We start from the raw sequence: 19,267 nt of genomic DNA on the forward strand, positions 1-19,267 counted from the left end.
GGCTTGGCTGCCCCTTCCCCTCCAAGGAATCCCCAGCATCTCTGAGCCCTGGGGCTGAGGTCTCCACTTGCGTCTACAATAGTTGGCCCTACTTTGCTCAGAGAAGGGAGAGAGGCGCACGGAAGGCACGCAGGTCTGCCGTCCTGAGTCAGGAGTCTGGTCACTGCAGAAAACCTCAGTCCCTTGTGTGAAGGAGGCATCCGCGGGATTTCCGTGACTGCGTGAAGCCACGGACAGACGTGCGTTTGTGACTGCACCACACACATGCGTGCGCGCACACACACGCATACACGCTGTGGGTCTAAGTCAGACAGGCACTCAGCCAAATACACCCCCCAGGCATCCACCCACAAACTGGGGAAACAGAGTTCTGCCAGGCGACCCACAGCCTGTGCACATCAGGGTGGAGAGCAGGAAGTGGCCCAACAGAAATTTAAACATCGTCAGACTGGACCTGTATATATATGTGTATTTTAAATATTTTTATTGATTTCAGAGAGGAAGGGAGAGGGAGAGAGAGAAAAACATCCATGATGAGAGAGGATCATGGATCTGCTGCCTCCTGCACACCCCCTACTGGAGATCGAGCCTGCAAACCGGGCATGTGCCCTGACTGGGAATTGAACCGAGACCTCCTGGTTCCTAGGTCGAGGCTCAACCACTGAGCCACACTGCCATGCCCAGGTTGCAGGCTTGATCCCCAGTGTGGGGCGTGTAGGAGGCAGCTGATCCATGATTCTCTCTAATCATTGGTGTTTATCTCTCTCTCCCTCTCCCTTTCTCCCTGAAATCAACAAAAATATATATATTTTTAAAAAGCATGTCTGCCCTTTACATGCTTTAAGTTGCCATCTAAAATTTTCAACATAATTTTAAAACAGTTGCCAGTAGCAAATATTGACATTAAAGATACGTTATTTCTTCAATGTATCTAATAAACTTTAAATACCAGAAAATTTGATACAGCATCTATTAAACACATGAACAAGTCCTTAAACAATTTTTCATGGTTTCTTTTTCTTCTTGAATTTATATTTTCATTCCAGCTTCCCTACCGAATTTTGTCCTTATGTGTTATATTTCTATGCATGAAAGCCTTTTATTGGCCACTCTGTCATAATTTACTATGACAAAAGTATGTATGAAGATTTAAATTTAATTTTTAATGTCTAATAACCATAAGTTTCTGGATGTTAAGAGCTTTTGGATTGAGTTATCATTACAATTATTAGTAATATACAGAAATAGGCAGTGGATCAACATAGTGTGCATGTATGCCAACGTTTGATGAATATGAAAGATTACAAGTATAATATTTCCAATACTTCATGTATTTACTAATAAATATTATTTATTGCTAAAGTAAGAAAGGTTCTGGATCAATTCTGTTTCCTTCTCATTTTTATAAATATCAGAAATGAGAAGTGTTACTCACAAGAGACAAATAGGTGAGAAAGGAATGGGTTTCGTTACTGACATGTGACTCAGTTCTTGAAATTGTCATCTAGATACTTGCCTAAAAGCTCACGTGGCTCTCTTGCCAAAATGTCTCTTTAATCTTCTCTCAGCTGATCATTCTTTTGGATCAGTTGTTTGAAAAGAACTGGAAACTACCCTACTGCAAAACGATTTATTTCCCAGCCACTAGAGACATTTATTTTCGACAACTGTACCGATATTTCATGGAGTGTCTCTGTACTCGAGGTTTTCTTTCCTGAGACTGAGAGTGAATGAGAGATTGGGCTTTCTTTTTGAGGGTGGCAGGTAGGGGTGGGTGTGTGTGTGTGTGTGTGTGTGTGTGTGTGTGTGCGCGCACGCGCGTGTGCGCACGAGCATACAAATGAAATGGAGAATGATTGCTGGCCCACAGGGGTTCTCAGTTTTAGAAAACACGGCCACACTATAAATGCTCCTTGGTGGGAGAATTGACAGCCAATCCATACCCATCTCATGCTTGTACGCTCATCGAAGTTTACACCAGCTCACTCGATTCCTCCACTTACCCTGGATCCTGTCTATAACCATCCCACGGGCAAACGCAAGAACCAATGGGGAGGAGTCTGTTCTTTACAATTTTGTATTGAATGTTCCTAAATTCCTGACTTATGTTTTTTAAAACAATAACCCAGGTACAATAGAACGTTCTACTAGCTTCGATCACAAACATACCTTTCTTTAAAAAAACATCATCTTTGGATAGAACTTAATTAAGTCCCCTGTGTTTTCTTTATTCATAGAGAGGTTTTTCCCTTTCATTGTTTTTAAATTTATATATGTGATACATGATCAAGATAAAATTTGGAAATATGCATAATAAAATATGAGGGTTTTTTTGTTTGTTTGTTTGTTTTTTAAATCAGGGCTCACCATCACTCCCCTTTCTAGAGGAAACCACTGGTGTAATGTAATGCTATCTTTCTGGAACTTTTCCTGTGCACTTATAGAGTGATACATTGTTGCCAGTGATACATTATTTGTTTGTGTGCATTTATAGAGTGATACATTATTGCCACTGATACATTATTTACTTGTGTGCACGTATTTTTTACATGAATGAGAATGCTGATACAGATTTTGGATGTCTTGCGTTTTCATGTAACATCTCCTAGGCATATCCCCATCACCACACGATATTCCTTTTAGCCACCGCATCTACGATTAGTGACAAAGCGTTGCCCTTACAAACAATAAAATTACCATCTTTGACCAAGGATTTTTGCTTCCAGGAGCAAGCATTTTTGTAAGACTCTTAGAAATGAAATCGCTGGTTCAGAGGCCACTTAACATTCCCAGTGTGGGCAGATTCTGCCAAAGGTCCCTCAGACAAGGCTGCCTTAACCTGAGCAGCGGCATTTGAGAGTCACTCTTTCCTCACACCCTCTCCAGCACCAGATAAATGGTCTTTTCAACTTTTCTCACGTGACATTAAAAAAATGTGTCTCTTTGTTGCTGTGATTGGCATCTCTGCATGTGTTCGTGGCCATTTGTAGCTTTTTTGTGGGCCGTCTGCTCTCACTCTTTCCTCATTTTTTCCACTGGGTTGCTTTCTTAACCTAATTTAAAGGACCGCTTTATAATACATGGATTTTAATTCTCTGTCTGTTATATATGTATATATTGCAGATATTTTCTCTGTTATTTGTCTTTTAGCTATGTTTATTTTGTATTGTTGCCATGCAAAAAAAGTACTTACTTTTATAAGTTGTATCTCCAAGTCCTAGTCTTTATGGCTTCTTGAACATGTGTCTTATTTAGGAAGGTCTTCCTCTCCTAAAGTTATACAAATACTTTTCTTAAGTTTTCTTCTAATATTATTATTGTTTTGTGTTTTTTTATGTTTAGCTCTTTAATCCATCTGGAAATGATTTTTGTATATGGTGTGAGGTAGGTATCTAAGTGTACTTTTTCAATGAACAGTTCATTGTCCCAATGCTTTGCTTACTAACCCACCATTTCATATATTTGATGCCAATATTTATACATGGGTCTGCTTCTAGACTCTGTTTTGTTCCATTGATCAACGAAATTTGTCTGTTTCTATGCCAGTAACACAGTGTACGCATTGCTGTAGTTTGATAATATGTTCTGCTCTCTGATCAAGCAAATATCCCTTGTTGTTCTATTTCAAGCATATCCTACTTTTTACCAGGCATTTCCTCCTCCGGACGGCTTTTGCTATCATGGTGTCAATCCCCACACATCATTCCACTGGGATTTTTATTTGGATTGTGTTGAGTTTTTAGATTAATTTGAGTGAGGCATGGGAGATTTGGGAGATTTATGATACCGAGTCTTCCTATCCCAGGAAAAGACATGTCTCTCTAATTGTGTAGATCTTCTTTTATGTTTTTCAATACTTCTCTTTAGCTAGACCTGCTATATTTTCTGCTAAGGTTTAAGCCTAGGAATTTTAAATGTTTGGTTGCTATTGTTACACACAATCTCATTTTTTACTGAATTGTGGAGTAAGTCCTTGCTATTGGTGTATATGAGAATGGTTTCATTTTTGGATGTTCATTTTACACCTGGGTAGCTTACTAAAGCATATAATTGTTCTGATGGCGTTTTAGTGAATTGTCTTGAACAGTCATCATATGCAGACAAAGGCAGTTTTGACTCTGCCTTTTTTAAAGATTTATATATATATATATATATATATATATATATATATATATATATATATATATAAATTGATTTCAAAGAAAAAGGGAGAGGGAGAGAGAGATCGAAACATCAATGATGAGAGAGAATCACCGATTGGCTGCCTCCTGCAAGCTCCCTATTGGGGATTGAGCCCACAACCCAGGCATGTGCCCCTGACTGGAATGGAACCTGGGACCCTTCATTCCACAGGCCGATGCTCTATCCACTGAGCCAAACCGGCTAGGGCTTGACGCTGCCTTTTAAATATTCTTTCTTGTTTTAATTCTGCTTTATCACATTGGCTAGTACCTCACCTGAACAGTGTTGATAAAATCAGTGGTAGAAGATAGCTCTACGGTTCTAATGTTGCATTAGTCAATATGATCTTTAGTGTGTTGCACAGAGGACATGACCTTCTGTTAGGAATGAACTAGAGCTTTGAATCAGGAAGGCGTTGGAAAAGGATAGTTTTTCTCCTTTTGTCTTTTACTTTAGTAAATTAAACAGATTTCTTTAGAAGACTGAGGCATTCTTTTATTTCTAGTACATAAAACATGAGTTATAATATGGAATTATTATAATCTATTGCTGATTCAGTAAGATATTATTTTATTCAGGTTTTGAGACTACATTCATAACAGAGATGTTTTACACATATGTAGATAAGATGTTTTACACATATGTAGATTAGTTACCTAGACAGTGTCTGCTTGCTGAGCTTGATTGATTGGGTCACCAGGGAATTCAAGCCACAGAGTGTGGCTGGGGGAGTTCTTTTTACTTCCTGTTTTGGTTTTGGTTTGGAAAAGTATCAATAGGATAGAAAACTTTAGTAGAACTCATCCATAAGACCATCTGGTCCTTGTACATATTTTTAATGTGTAGCTTCTTTTTTTCACTACAATTGTAATTGGTTTTGTATTTAAGTTTTTATTGTTCTTACCTTTTTTAAAATTAAAATTTTCGAGTGACTCAATCATGGCATCTGTACTTCAGATTTTATTGTTGCCTTGTTCTTAACATTTTTGCATTGTGTCCTTTGTGTCCTTATTAACCTTGCAAAAGTTATATGACTTTTGAAAGAACTAGCAATTGACTATGTAGATATAGTCTGCTTCCGTCTGCCCTTTTGTTGTTTGTTTGCTTTGTTTTGTACTAATTCCTCATTATATCTTTATTATTTATTTTTTCCTGCTTTCTATAAATTTGCCTTGTACATATTTGCTACCTTTTTAAAATAGAATTCTTATTTAATTAAAATCTATTTTAAATTATTTTAGAAATAAGTGCTTAAGTGCTATAAGTTTTCCCCCCAAATTACTTTAGCAATATTTCATAGCTCTCAATTAACAAGACTGTAGTTATTATTATGACAGTTTTAAATTTTATTTTCAATTGTATTCTTAACCAAATGGTGTTCTTTTTAATCGACCAAAGAGCACCTTTTAAAAATTATCCTTTTGCTCTCCGTTTCTATTGTATTTTATTTGGTACAGTAAATGTTTCTTACTTCTACTTTATGTTGCTTACCTTTTTGACCCCTTGGCATTTTAGATTTCCTTTGAGGTGTCACATAGTGATTGGTGTTTATAAATGTTTTTTAGATCATTGAGAATAATATGCAACCTCTTAGGGAGGCCTGAAAACACACAACACTCACATCTAAGAGTGACAACTCATTATTTGTATTTTAGAAACGCACCTCCACTTACGTTGTCTTCCTGATCTGTTAACTTGCGAAAGAAGGGTTTTATTTTCCCATCCTAATTATAGGTGTCAGTTCCCTTTTATTTATAACCTGTTTCACTCTTTATACGTTTTTGTTGCTATCTTAATTGGACCGTAAAACTTTATAATTATCATAATGGTGAATTTACCATCTTTAAATATGCTATAAATCACTTTGTTGTCATATAATTCTTGGCATCCTGAAATTTTTCATATATATATTTAATTTCAATATATTATCTATTTAATATATGTTATAATGTACCGGGAATAGTCTATAGTCAACGTACATTCATCTTTCCTTTTATTGTTTCTTGTATTTTTGCATTCTTTCATCTTTAATATTTTCTGATACTTTCTTTTAGCTATGTCTTTTATAAAGAACATGCATTTGATTTTTAATATACTTTTTTCTTATTTAACAGATAGTATTCATACTTATTGTCTATAGTGACATTACTTAAACTTTTTCATTTTTTGCTTTCTACTCACCATTATCCCATTCCTTTGTGTACTGATTTTGCTATTAATTAGAGGTTTTTTTGGTTCTATTTTCCTAAACTGATTTGGAAGCTATGTGTTCTATATCTGTTCTTCTAGAAGCTACTTTAAAGTTTTAGCAAGCTCATTTAAATTTAAGTCATTATAATCAACAGCTGATGACTGTCTGTGAGCTCCCTTTCGGTCACTTGTATGGACAAAGACTTTATCAGGCTTTTAATTATTTCTCTACTTAATTTTCTATGCACTTATGGCTGAAATTATCTAGAAGTTTTGTTCCAAATAAGTATTGCTAATAGTGGCAGTGGTGATACTGTTAGCATTATTAGCATTATTATTTACTTTATGGCTTTGTTTAATACAAGCCTTTATTAGTAATTGCATCCCATTTTGCTACCAAATTAGCAGCCATTATTTAGATTTAAATTGCATTTGTGTGGCTTTATTTGCTTTGCACTGTTTGTTATGTCCCAAGTCAGTGTATATTCTAACATCTCCTTTCTGCTTTCTGTAGTACATCTTCAATTAATTTCTGCGTCTTCGTTTCCTGAAAGGCTGTGAGGGGTCAAGTTTCTGAGTCTTGGCTTGTCCGAAAGCAACATCACCTTCTGTCTTTACTCTTGATGCGGAGCTATCTTGATTATCAAATCCCAGGCCGAAAACAACGTCTGCAAATCCATATCATCATTTATCTTCTAAATCACTTCAAGGGGGCCCGGCAAACGTGATTTCTCTTTGGAGAAGCGAGATTGCCCATCTCCCCATAAGTCATCCTTCCTTAAATGCTCATCATTAAGATTCCTCCAGCAGGTCCACGCTGGCAGTGACTCCTCTGATTAATAGTTCATCAGGAATCCGCAGAGAGCTCTTTTTATCAGCGGTAATCATTTTCCTAACAACAAATTTCGTGTATCAGCCAGAAGTTCCCATTTCTAGGGCTGCCTTTACTAATGATGCACTTAGTCCGAGTTCTAAAACAGACTCTGTTACTTCACTTACGCTAATGCCAGTAACCTGCTGGGCCTTGAGGATCCCCCTAATGTTTTTCTCAGGGAGGGGCACCCCAATTTCAGTCACATCCTCTTGCCCTGGACTCTCAGATCCGTAGTCCCCCCCCCTCCACCCACCCCCCATGGCTGATGTCTTCCTTGGGCTGTTTTGAGACTTTCTCCTTACTGGCCTCTGAGCTCTTGCTAAAAGCTGCTGTGTCTTCTCTTGTGGCCCCCATGGCTTCTTACCAGCATGGGGTCTTCCGCTCTTTTGAACTTCTCCGTCCCCTTCCTGGAAACACAGTCGTAAGTCGTGGTGAGAGAACATCAGGGCTGTCGTGTGGAAACCAAAGGCACATTAGATGCACACGGACCATATTGTGTCTTGAGCGCCTTGGCCACGGAGTCGAACCCGAGGCCTGCAAGTACGCTGATGCCTGATGCCTCGCTCAGTGACTCTCGACTTCCTCTCACGGTCAGGTGCCCTGTAGCCCCAGACCCTGACGCCGTCTCTCCTCCCGAAATCATCTGGTGACCCCCCCCTTACCCTCCGCGCCAGGGGCCGGCCCTCCTGGAGGTGCTTCCTCTGGTGGCTCCTCTGGCTGCCTCCACTGCTCTAGGCCTCCTCTCAGGCTCTGCACTGGCCTCCGCGACCAGTTGCACGCAGGGGTGTGTGTCTGAGGATAAAATGCATCGGGTCCCTCTCCGTGGGAAGCGTGCAGGGAGCCGGGACTGACCGGCTGTCGGCTCACCTCTGTGCCTCTGTCTCCCCCCTGCTAGGTGGGAGGTCACACCATGCTCCCCATCCGTTGGATGCCCCCCGAGAGCATCATGTACCGGAAGTTCACCACCGAGAGCGACGTGTGGAGCTTCGGGGTCATCCTCTGGGAGATTTTCACCTACGGCAAGCAGCCCTGGTTCCAGCTGTCCAACACGGAGGTACCGGGCGCAGGGGGCCTCGACGGGAGTGGGGGCGGGGGCTGACAGGAGCTAGCTCAGGCCAGGACTCAGACGCAGGGCATGAAGCAGGAGGCGGAGCCAGGAGGGCAGACGGAGGCCGAAGAAGGGGTGCGGGAGAGCTTCTGAGTAGGAGGAAAGAGAGCTTAGGAAATGAGGTCTAATTACCAAGAGGGCGTGAAATCAGATCTCCGGATTGAGAGGCAGGTCACGGTTCTCTTTGCTCTGCTGCTCTCAGCATCACCACTCTTTCGCTAAGAAACAAGGATGACAGAGCCACTGCGAGGTCTTCGATTGTGCCACTTGTGGGGGCACCCCTGCTCAGGATGCCCAGTCGTCTGCGTCCCAAGGGCTCCGGGCCTGCCAGGCTGGGAAGTGCCAGCCGTGAGGCGGGAGGGCAGAGCCCACGTTATTCACGGGACACAGGAATGCCAACGGTTAACGCAGTAGCAATAAACACTGTGGATACTTTTACACGAATCCTAAAGAATACAAATCCCATTTAATTCCCAAGCACCTTAGCTCTGTATTGACTCAGTGCTTTTCACACACGCACCTGGTGAGACGCAGGACAAAGGAAGGAAGGGGGGTCGCGTGGGGTCCTGAGACGAACTGGCCGGGGTCTCAGAGGCGCGAGCTTCTAGAACAGCCGTGGGCAAACTACGGCCCGCGGGCCGGATCCGACTGTTCTATCCGGTTCTCTTGCTCTCCCCTCCGCTCCTTTACTTTGAATTTATATTAGTTCACACAAACATTCCATCCATGCTTTTGTTCCGGCCCTCCGGTGCAGTTTAAGAACCCATTGTGGCCCTCAAGTCAAAAAGTTTGCCCACCCCTGTTCTAGAACATGGGGGAGGCTCGGGCCAAGGTCACAAGGCCCTTCTGCTCCCAAAGCCCGTCGGGGCGGTTCTGTTGTGCCTGCCCTGGAGCCGGGCCGACCCAGGAGTCAGTGCAGCTTGTAGGCAAGGAGGGGCTCCGTCCCCCGACGCGATAAGCCCAGGCGAGGTGGGTTCATGCCCATGGCCTCTGCTTTCCGGACAGACGTGCACACAGGGCCTTTCAGATCGCAGTCGTGTCCGAATAGGCAAGAGGTTCTCTCTCCCTTGGGAGCTGGCTTCATCTGCGCCTCCTTAGGCCCCGGCCACGTAACCAGTGGCACCTCGTCATTTATGAGCTGAATGGGTCCTGAATGCATTTTCTAAAATAGGACAAAGCAGTTTAATGACCTTTAAAAAAAATAAAGTGTGCATGTCAGAACCCATTGTTACGATGTTTTAAAAAATTACGACTTTCTTCCTGGGGTGGGACTGGTGGTGGGCACACACAGGCACACGTGCACACACACACACCTGCACACACATGCACAGACATGTGCCCTGAGCACAGCTCGGGTCGTCTGGTGGCCCCGTAGAGACAGAACCTGAGCTGAGGGTCCGAGTGGCGGCGGATGCCCTGGACATCCAGGCTGGCCTGGTAGCCAGCAGTGTGTCTGTCCTTTCTCACGGCCTGGTGAGGCCTCGGCATTGAAGCGGGCGTCTCACCCCCATCACCTGTCCCTCTCCACCGGCCCCGGCAGCCAGCAGCAGCAGTCCCTGGCAGTCGGGTTCTCTACAGAGATTGACAGCCTGGTCAGCCCCCACTCGGGGGGACACGGCTGAGGGCACAGGTGTCGCCTTAGCAGCTGCTGCTGCACGTTGAACTGGGTCCCTTTTCCTGGGGCCGCAGGTGGTGATGGGTGGAAACGGGGCTCCCATGGGAGTAGGGGCATGCGCTGCTCAGGTCCTCTCAGGATGGCAGGGAAGTGAGCCATCGCAGACTCCGGGGTCCACACGACCCGGAAGGAGACGTATGATGGCTTGACAAGCCATCCAGGGTCATCAGAGTGACGCGGGGCAATAGGGAGATAGAAGGAGAAATACAGACAGGGGGCTTCAGGCGCTCCCTGAGAGGTGTCTGTGTGTTTTGTCATCGCCACCTATCTTCAAGTGAGGGAACTGCAGCCCAGGGTAGGTGATGTGCCCCCGGTGAGATGGCGGGAGAGTTAGTAGTTACAGCACCTGAGAACCAGCAGGTGAAACCTTGAAAATTCCCATGTTCAGCATCAGCAGAGAAGGTCCTTGAGGTTTTGAAAACGGACCACAGATGGCAGGCTCGGCCCCCGATTGCCCAGCTGGGTGGGGCCGGCCCTTGGTGCTGTGCGTCCCCCGACTCCCCTTTATGGCTTTCCCTGCGTTATGGGGGCCACGCGGTCCCTCTTCTTGTTCTCCTTTGGCCCCCACAGCACTGGTAGGAGGCGGTCAGAGCAGACAGTGGGTCCCCATTCCGCAGGCCAGGATGCTGAGCTCCTGTGAGGTCAGGCGTGCACTAGCCGCCCAGCGGGGCGCTGTGAGTCCCCCCTTGCACTGGGGCCTTTAAAATAAATGGCACACACGGTTTAGTGCAGAGCGGAGAGCATGGGCCTCGCCGAGGTGTGGCGGCACTCGTGGTGAGGGGCACAGCGGCTGGGACTGAGGGGAGCTCCCCAGGAAGTGGGACCCCAGGGGAGACGGCCACGGAGGGCCCAGGTGGTACCAGGCTCCCTCACGGGGTTCAGAGTCAGGATGCTCCTCAGAGGGGGAGGGCAGGTCAGAGGCCAGCCCCACTCCCGGGCAACGGAGCAGCCGGTCATCCGGAGCAGCTTCAGGAGCGAGGTCAGAGGAGAGTGCATCGGGAGTCTATCCAGGAAGGCCGCCGGGAGGCGGAGCGCCAGGAACACCTGTGGGCCCCCCTGCGATGCCACGCCAGTCCCTGTCCTCGTCTCCCGCACACACAGGGCTCACGAGGCCTCTGCTCTGTCTCCTGCCCCGCCCGCGGCCTGTGCCGTGGGTACCGGGCCCTGCGCTGCACCCACCCGGGAAGCCGCGGCCTTCCGGGGGGCCCGGCCGAGCTCCGATGTAACGTCCTCGTTCTCCCCGCTCTTTCAGGTCATTGAGTGCATCACCCAAGGCCGCGTGTTGGAGCGGCCCCGAGTCTGCCCCAAAGAGGTGTACGACGTGATGCTTGGCTGCTGGCAGAGGGAGCCGCAGCAGCGGTTAAACATCAAGGAAATCTACAAAATCCTCCACGCGTTGGGGAAGGCCACGCCTATCTACCTGGACATCCTCGGCTAGGCCTGCGGCGGCCGCGGTCACGGAGTCTTGCCTGTTGCCTCCTCTCTCCAGCCTCACACGCCCCCTTCCACCTCACAGCCCCTTCCCCGCCCTTGACTGAAGCGAACATCTTCATATAAACTCAAGTGCCTGCTACACATACGACACTGAAAAAGGAAAGAAGAAACCCTGTAAGGCAGTTGGCGTCTATATATATATATATAATATATATATAATATATATATTTATATACCTACTATCTATCTATATCTACAGAGATCCCTTCTCTAATCCCGAGAGAAGCTGCTAATACAGAAACCACGACACTACAACAACTCGGAAAATCGTCAACATTACGAACACAGACGAACGTTCCCTTTGACTTAAGCTGTGGCCCGTGCTTCCTCAGCTCTGGCTTTTCGGGCAGAAGACCTGGATGATGCACAGAGATGGGGGATGGGAGGAGCTGGGTGGACCCCGATCCCCTGCACAGGGGGCTGCCCTCCAGCCCTGAACAGGCTCCTGGCACCAGCCGTGCTCAGCAAGGACCTGCTGCGGACCGGAGCCTCGATCTCCCCTGGCCACGCCCCCAAGCCTTCCCTCTTCCGGGGGCCTTTGTCTCCTCCAAGACGGTTTTCTAACTAATTCTTCTCCATCCTGGAAAGTGTCGTCCCAATGCCTCCGGGAGCCGGCGATGGTGCCCACACACTGAGCAAAGAGCAGCAAGGACACACAGCCCTGGCGGCCACAGAGTCTGGGTGTAACCCACGCCCTAGGGGCGTGTTGTCTGTCCTGGGAGCATCAGGAACCGGTGGGCTTTCTGGACGGACAGACCCACTGAGGAACGAGCTGTGACCTCAGCCCACCTCGAGGCGCTGCCCTGCCTTTTCATCCCCGGAGGGACTCCTTGGCCCCGCCTCCCACACTCAGGCCTCCAGGGCGTTGGGGTCTCCACACGTGGACACAGAGGGTCTTGGCAGCAGGAGACTTAGTCCTTGTCAGTCCTGATGGGAAGTGCCCCTCGGGGTCCGCTGCTTCCCCCAGATCCTGGCCCCACTTCCCGGGTGTCTCCTGAGCCCGCGGTGAACCCGCTGCACAGGCCGTTGGCACACTCCTCACGTCTGGGCCCGGGAAGAATGGATGTGTCCGCCTGCCTGGGAGCTGCTGTGGATGCGCAGGGGCTGAGAGATCGCTTTGGGGGGGGGGGGGGTGCTTCTCTGGGAGAGGCCAGTGCGTGGCCAGTACCGCAGGCTCCGCATCCTGATGAGGACAAGCCCGGCCCAGGGACAGAATGAGACGCCTGGGCAGGCGCCCGCTCCCCTGCCCGCCCTCCTGGTCGCTGCTGTCAAGGACTGAGGGCCGCAGAGTGGGACCACAGCCCACAGAGCCTCCTGCCGGGGAGGCCAGGGGCACCCTCCGGGCCTCCAGCCCCGCCAGCCACCTCACCCCAAGCACAGAGCCACCTATGGACTGGCCACTGCCCATCGAGGCCTCCGGGGGCCTCTGGCCTGCCCCCTGCCCTGTCCGCGGAGGGACGTCCTCACCTGGGCACCTGGGCACCTGCAGCGTGGGCCTCCCCACGTGGAACTCGGGACTGACTTCTGTGTTCGCGATTTCCCTTCTTTTTTTAGACCAACACGTGTTTGTATCCAAACAGACAAGAGCTGTGCTCCTACCGTAGGCTGCAGGGATGGGGGGGGCTGCTCAACTGGGCTGCGGGGTGGGGGGGCTGGAGTTTGCCAGGGGGTTTCTCGGTGCCCAGTGCCCGGCCCTGAGGGCTTTTGAGGGGAGTGCTTTGGATTGACCCCCCTTGCTGTCCTGTGGCAGTGACCCCCCTCCACGGGAGGCCCTGGGCACTGTGGGCTGGTGGGGCTGCACGCAGGGCGCAGTCAGGGTTCGGGCTGGTGGCTCAGGCCAACGTGTGGCTGGACCGGGTCACCGGGGCCGAGGGGAAGTGTCAGCTGCCTGCCGAGAGCAGTGGGAAAGCGTGGCAGGCAGGGGCGGGGCACCTCGCGCTTACTGCCCGTGCGGGCCAGCGTAGAGTCTGCTTTACGTGGTGGCCTACGAGCCTTGGCAAGTGAAACCATCCAGGGGTTTGGATCGGGAAGGAGGTGGGGAGGGCGCTGGGAATGGAGGGGGGCGGGGGCTCTGGAGGGGGAGGGGCGTGCGTACTCCTGTAGCGAGTCAGGGCTGTGGACTCATCGTGCCGTGACTCAGTTTCCCCACCTGCAAGAGGAGGGGTGTGCTTGCTGACCCCTGGCCCCGTTACCCCTTAAACCTGTGGCTCGCGAGCTGCAGTTTGCCGCTCTGTTGACTAATGAGTTTGCCGACCACTGTCTTAAGCCATTGGATTCTAAGCACTGTCACTGTGGCGTTTTTCTCAGTCCCTCTTGGAGTTCCAGGACGGCCCGCCCAGGCCTTGATGGGGGCGGGGGGGGGGTGCAGCTGCCTCTGAGGGTCCATCGGCCTGGGCAGGGCTGGGCTCCAAGGGGACGCCTTCTCTCCCTCGCACCTTCACACCTGCGAGCGATCCCGAGGCCCAAGTGCCCGGGGCTTCTTCAGGCCAGGCGTGTCTCTGGCCTCCTCGCCCCTCCCAGCCTCTCCACGCGCCCGAAAAGCACTGGTGCAGGTTCCCCTATTTATTCACTTATTTATTTTTAAAGCGCCTACCCCCCCTTTCGGCCCACGTGGCCACGGCAGGCCACTGCATCCCGACATCCACAGCCCGACAGGCCGTGCCCGAGGGTCTGCGAGGGTGTAGCCTCGTGTGAGCTGCGTCCCGCCTGCTGCCCGATGCTCCTGTTCACTCAGGCCAGGCCCCCCCTGGACCAGGCAGGAGGGACCTGCAGTTGGGTGCCCACCCGGGAGTAGGGTGCCATGGCCAGGGATCATTCCAGGTCCTTACTTTGGACTTAAACCACGTGCTGCCCTCTGGTCGCAGCCCTGACCTGGGAGTGCGATGTGGAGGCTCACTGAGCCCCCTTCAGCGAAGAGACCGTGGACTTGCCGCTCCCTCCGCTCAGCAGAGATCACGCACAAATCACCCCAGACGAGGCCCCCGGCCCCCCGGGCTCCGGCTGAGCGGTCTCTTCCCCTCGCGATGCTCACTTGCAGACGACACCACTGCAAATCTTTTTGGTGCTAAACCCTACAGAAACCAACACCACAGGAGAGCTGGCAGCGCGTGTGGGGCTGCACGAGGCTCGGCCTAGAAGCACAAGCGAGTCGGTCACGCCGAGAGCACAGGATGCGCGTGGGGCGGGGAGGGTTAGGTGGGCGTGGAGGGATGGAAAGGCCGCCAGAATCCCGGCTCCCCTTTGAGTGACCCAGGTGACCCTGGCCCAGTCAGCTAAGCTCTCCAATGATCAGATTTCTCATCTGAGACATGGGAGAGGCTATACTAGGTATTCTTAGAGTCCCTTGCAGCTTAAAAAGAATTCTGCGTTCTGGTCCTACTTCTTTTTTTTTTTAAGTTGTTAGAAATAAGGGAGGACTAAAGCTTGTTATAAATAAGAGAAAGTAAAGATGGGTGAGGACAAGGAGGAGGAGGAAGAAAAGTTACCAACGGCAGGAAATGGATTGCAAAAGGCAAGTGAGGACGAGGAAGGCTCAGTGACTTAGTCTTAAGGGATGTTGGCGGGGGGAGCCGGGCAGATAAGACAGGGACTCCATTCTCTGCTCTTTATTTTTTAAATACATTTTTATTGATTTCAGAGAGGCAGGGAGAGGGCGAGAGAGAGAAACATCAGTGATGAGAGAGAGTCATCCATTGGCTGCCTCCTGCACCCCCCACACTGGGGATCAAGCCTGCCACCCAGGCCTGTGCCCTTGACCAGGAATCAAACCCTGACCTCCTGGTTCATGGGTTAACGCTCCACCACCGAGCCACGCCAGCCAGGCTCTCGTGCCCTTTAAGAAAGGCTGCCAGCAGACCCCTGGCTGCCCTCCCCATCCTATTCCATTCAACACCCACACAACCCGTGTGGGCAGACACTGTTCCAAGAGGTGGAGACCGCCTTCCCACCCCTCACGCAGGCCACTGGCCATCTGAACTCGGGGTCAGAACCCAAGGGGCTGGTACCTTTCCCTGCTGTTGTCAGGAGTGGCGTGTGACGATGCAGGCTATCCCCATCGTTCTTCTTCACGCAGGAATGGCGAATGGCTTCTTGGCCCCGCTTTTCCAAACCGGACAGCAGCGGTATCATCTTGATTTGAGCTGTCCTTGTTGCCAAGACATTCCTGAGGCCTGGGGTCTTCCCGGTGCGTTGTTCAGGCCTGCTTGCTGAACGAGCCCGGGTGCCCACAGCAGCTGGAGGGCTGCCTCCAGTGTCCCCGGGAGTCCGCTGTCGGCCTTGGCGGAGGGCCAGCCTGCCGGAACACCCTGGCACTCGCCTTAGCGCAAAGTGGCACCTTTCACCCAGACCTTGGTGCTGTGTGCTGTGGCCGCTATGTGTTTTGGTCCCTGGATCATCATCAATCTTTTTTTTTTTTTTAAATACTAAATACTTTTTTTTTTTTTTTTGGCCAACTCATAATAGGTTTTCAGAAAAATTCCAAGGTTTTGTATCATTATTCTGATCTCTGTACGAGCTTCAGGAGATGTTTCGGGATTGCTTTGGAGTGCTTGCTAGGGAAGAGTGTAGGCCTCAGTGCCTTGTACGCTGTATCTGCGTATTCAATCGGAACGGCGTCCGGGAAGGTCTGCCTGCAGCCAGCAAACCCGTTCCACCGTGCTTGGTCGGCTTGAGCCTGGCGCTTCCCGGGGAGGAGGCAGCCGGAGAGGAGCTGGCCTCGGAGGCGTGCAGAAAGGCATGATGGGAAGTGTGTCCTCTTGTGCAGCCGGGTCATTCGTTGCTCCCTGAGTCAGATCATGCTGACGACAGCTTTCTCAGCATCCGGAAGCCACTCTTGCCGGTTGTCTGATAGGTCACACAGGAGCCGCTCCTGCCACATCCTGTCCCATTGGGGGTCGACATGTCAGTCACCGGCACTGCAGGGGGAACCGGGCCCTGGCAGGGACGGGCAGAGAGGCTGAGAGGTGGACCATCGCTCGCTGTTTCTGAAAGGCATTGCCGACTATGCTGACGTGTGTCTGTGTGTCACGGGGATGGGTGTGAGGACTTTGGCTGTGAGCATCAGCTCTTCCACACGCAGGCCTGCATCCTGGCTTCTGACGGCCTCTGTTTCCCTGGTGCATTCTCTAGAGCGGTGGTTCTCAACCTTCCTAATGCTGCGACCCTTTAAACCAGTTCCTCATGTTGTGGTGACCCCCAACCATAACATTATTTTCGTTGCTACTTCATAACTGTAATTTTGCTACTGTTAATGAATCGTAATGTAAATATCTGTGTTTTCCGATGGTCTTAGGCGACCCTGCTAGCGGTTCTCAACCTGTGGGTCGCGACACAGATATTTACATTACGATTCATAACTAGCAAAATTACAGTTATGAAGTAGCAACGAAAATAATGTTATGGTTGGGGGTCACCACAACATGAGGACCTGTATTAAAGGGTCGCAGCATTAGGAAGGTTGAGAACCACTGCTCTAGAGGATCGGCCCCTGGAGTGCCTGCACAAGAGCCATACTTTGCACCCAGAGCTGTCTCCGCCCCAGTATCAGTGTGCGGGCACAGACACCTTTCTGTTTCGCAGGGAGATCCTGGAGCTTGGGGGGCCAGGGGCTCCTCATCGTACTTGGAATTCCTGGTCAAAGTAAGAAAATGAGATTCCCATCCTCTTTAACCAAGGTCCGAGCTTAAAACAAGGCGTGCTGTGCCATTTGACACTGGAACGGGGTCGTCCCCCCGTGGGCTGGGCTGTCTCCCATCGTACAGAGGCAGGACAGCAAGCTCCACTAGTTCTCCCTCGTCACCGCGGTGCACGCTGCTCTGTGCGCCATGCCCGCCCCCGCGCGTGGCTTGCGAGAGATACTTAGGGCCGACAAAGCCAGACGTTGCTAACAGAAGATGTGTCAAGATAACGGAAGTGACAAAAGGCTGGTTGGACATCTGAGGGGCGCTTGGCACTCAGGTCTTGTTGTTCAGCTTAACATCTTATGGGAGCAATTGGTTTCCTCTCACTTTCGACAGTGACAAATTTCAACGTCGTCCTTGGAAGTCTGAGGGTAGATTGAGAGCCTGGATATCCACCGTGTCCGCTGACGTTCTTCCCAATGCAACATCCCCAAAGCCCAATGAGAAATGGGAGCGCCTGAGTCTAAGTCTGGAAGTTATTCTTTCTTTTCTTTTAAAGATATATTTTTATTGATTTCGGAGAAGAATGGGGAGGGAGAGAGAGAAAAAAACATCCATGATGAGAGAGAATCATGGATCGGCTGCCTCCTGCACGCCCCCTACCGGGGATCGAACCCGCAACCCGGGCATGTGCCCTGACCGGGACTCAAACTGTGACCTCCTGGTTCATAGGTTGACGCTCAACCCCTGAGCCGCCCCGGCGGGGCTGTTCTTTCATTTAAGGAGAGCACACGGGAGCCATGAAAACAGCAGCAGCAGGACCAATAAGTTAACTACAGGGATCCACTCGAACGCACAGCTTTCTTCAGTGTTTTGTTTTCTTGGCCAAGTGTTCATGTCCCGTCTCCACTTACCAGCTACCTGACCTTCATCCCCGCGCCCACGCCGGGGGTGGAGAAACAAACCTGGGCCAGATCATTGGACTTCCGCTTTCTGCCGCCGGAAAGTACATCTCCGTAAAGAAGATTGTCTTCCATTTTTCTTCTTTTTCTTTTTCTCTTTTTCGCTTTTGGCTCCTATCCTCCTGCTTCCGTGGGACTGACATCCTTCCCCTCCGACTCCGAGAAAGTCTTCCCAGGAGGTGAAGCCCGGGACTGCAAACCGCGTGGGAGGAAATGGGTGTCGCAGCGCACGGAGCAGAAAGCTCTCACTTCCTGCGGACGGGCGGAATGGACGGCTGCATCAGGACTTCTGAAGGGGCCTGCCCTGCGGTGGCTTCCGTGTGTCAGACAGCGTCGACATGGCCATCAGCCGCCTGCTCGGCGCTGGCTGCAGAGCTCACTGAGATGCAGGCGCAGGGTCTGGGCACCTCCCGCCTGGACCCCGGTGGCCGCCCTCTGCCGCGGCCTCTCCCTTCCCCACCCATGTGCTCTGGGTCCCCAGGAGCCCGGGTGGGGATGGGGATGTAGGAGGGGAGTGCTGACCTCTGTCGGACCGCCATGCTGGGCCAGGCTTTCCGCTCCGAGTGACAGTGGTTGTCATGGCATTGGCTTCCCCCGCAGGGACCGCACGGGAGGGCCCGGAAGCCACTCTGCCGAGGACACAGTTTGGCGGCGTATCTGGCGCCGCACAAAGCGGAATGGTTGATAAGGAATCCGTGAGCCCTGGGCGCCCAGGCCTTCAGCTTGTCCAGGTCCACGTGCCCCAGGGGACGGCTGCAGCCAGGGGCCAGGCGGGGCGTCGGGTTCTGATGGACAGAGGGCTCGGCCTGTGTCTGTGCAGGTGTTTCCTTGTAAGAAAGGCAGCCCCGGCACCTTTAAAAAATTTACTGATTTCAGAGAGGAGGGAGAGTGAGAGAGAGAGATGGAAACATCAGTGATGAGAGAATCATGGATCGGCTGCCTGCTGCACGCCCCCCACTAGGGGATCAAGCCCACAACCTGGGGATGTGCCCTGACAGGTTCATGGGTCAATGCTCAATTACATACTGAGCCACGCCGGCCCGGCCTGGCCTCTTTTCTGCTGGTTGGGACAGAGGATGCAGCTGTCCCTCAGGCCCGGCCGGTCAGCTCTCTCCTCACACAGATGGTGGGCCCAGCACCCCCAGATCTCTTTCTAACTCACTG

General features: G+C 50.5%; 1 protein-coding gene across 12 annotated transcripts in view; it reads left to right on the forward strand.

The window, feature by feature from the left end:
- Positions 1-19,267, forward strand: part of NTRK3 (neurotrophic receptor tyrosine kinase 3) — a 398,804-nt gene that overhangs the window by 219,051 nt on the left and 160,486 nt on the right. For 4 of the 12 annotated variants that reach the window (XR_013959681.1, XM_080651648.1, XM_080651644.1 and 1 more), the window contains 2 exons: positions 3,343-3,384; positions 8,142-8,300. Coding sequence is in view for 11 of the 12 variants with exons in the window: in XM_080651648.1 (XP_080507774.1) it covers positions 3,343-3,384; positions 8,142-8,300 (201 nt within the window). In the remaining variant the exon portion in view is untranslated. Of the gene's footprint in view, positions 1-3,342; positions 3,385-8,141; positions 8,301-11,281; positions 12,618-19,267 lie in introns of those variants that run through there. The other 8 variants (XM_080651651.1, XM_080651650.1, XM_080651655.1 and 5 more) reach the window with 3 other exon arrangements.

Source organism: Plecotus auritus, assembly GCF_963455305.1.
Source record: "Plecotus auritus genome assembly, chromosome: 15".
NCBI lineage: Eukaryota > Metazoa > Chordata > Mammalia > Chiroptera > Vespertilionidae > Plecotus > Plecotus auritus.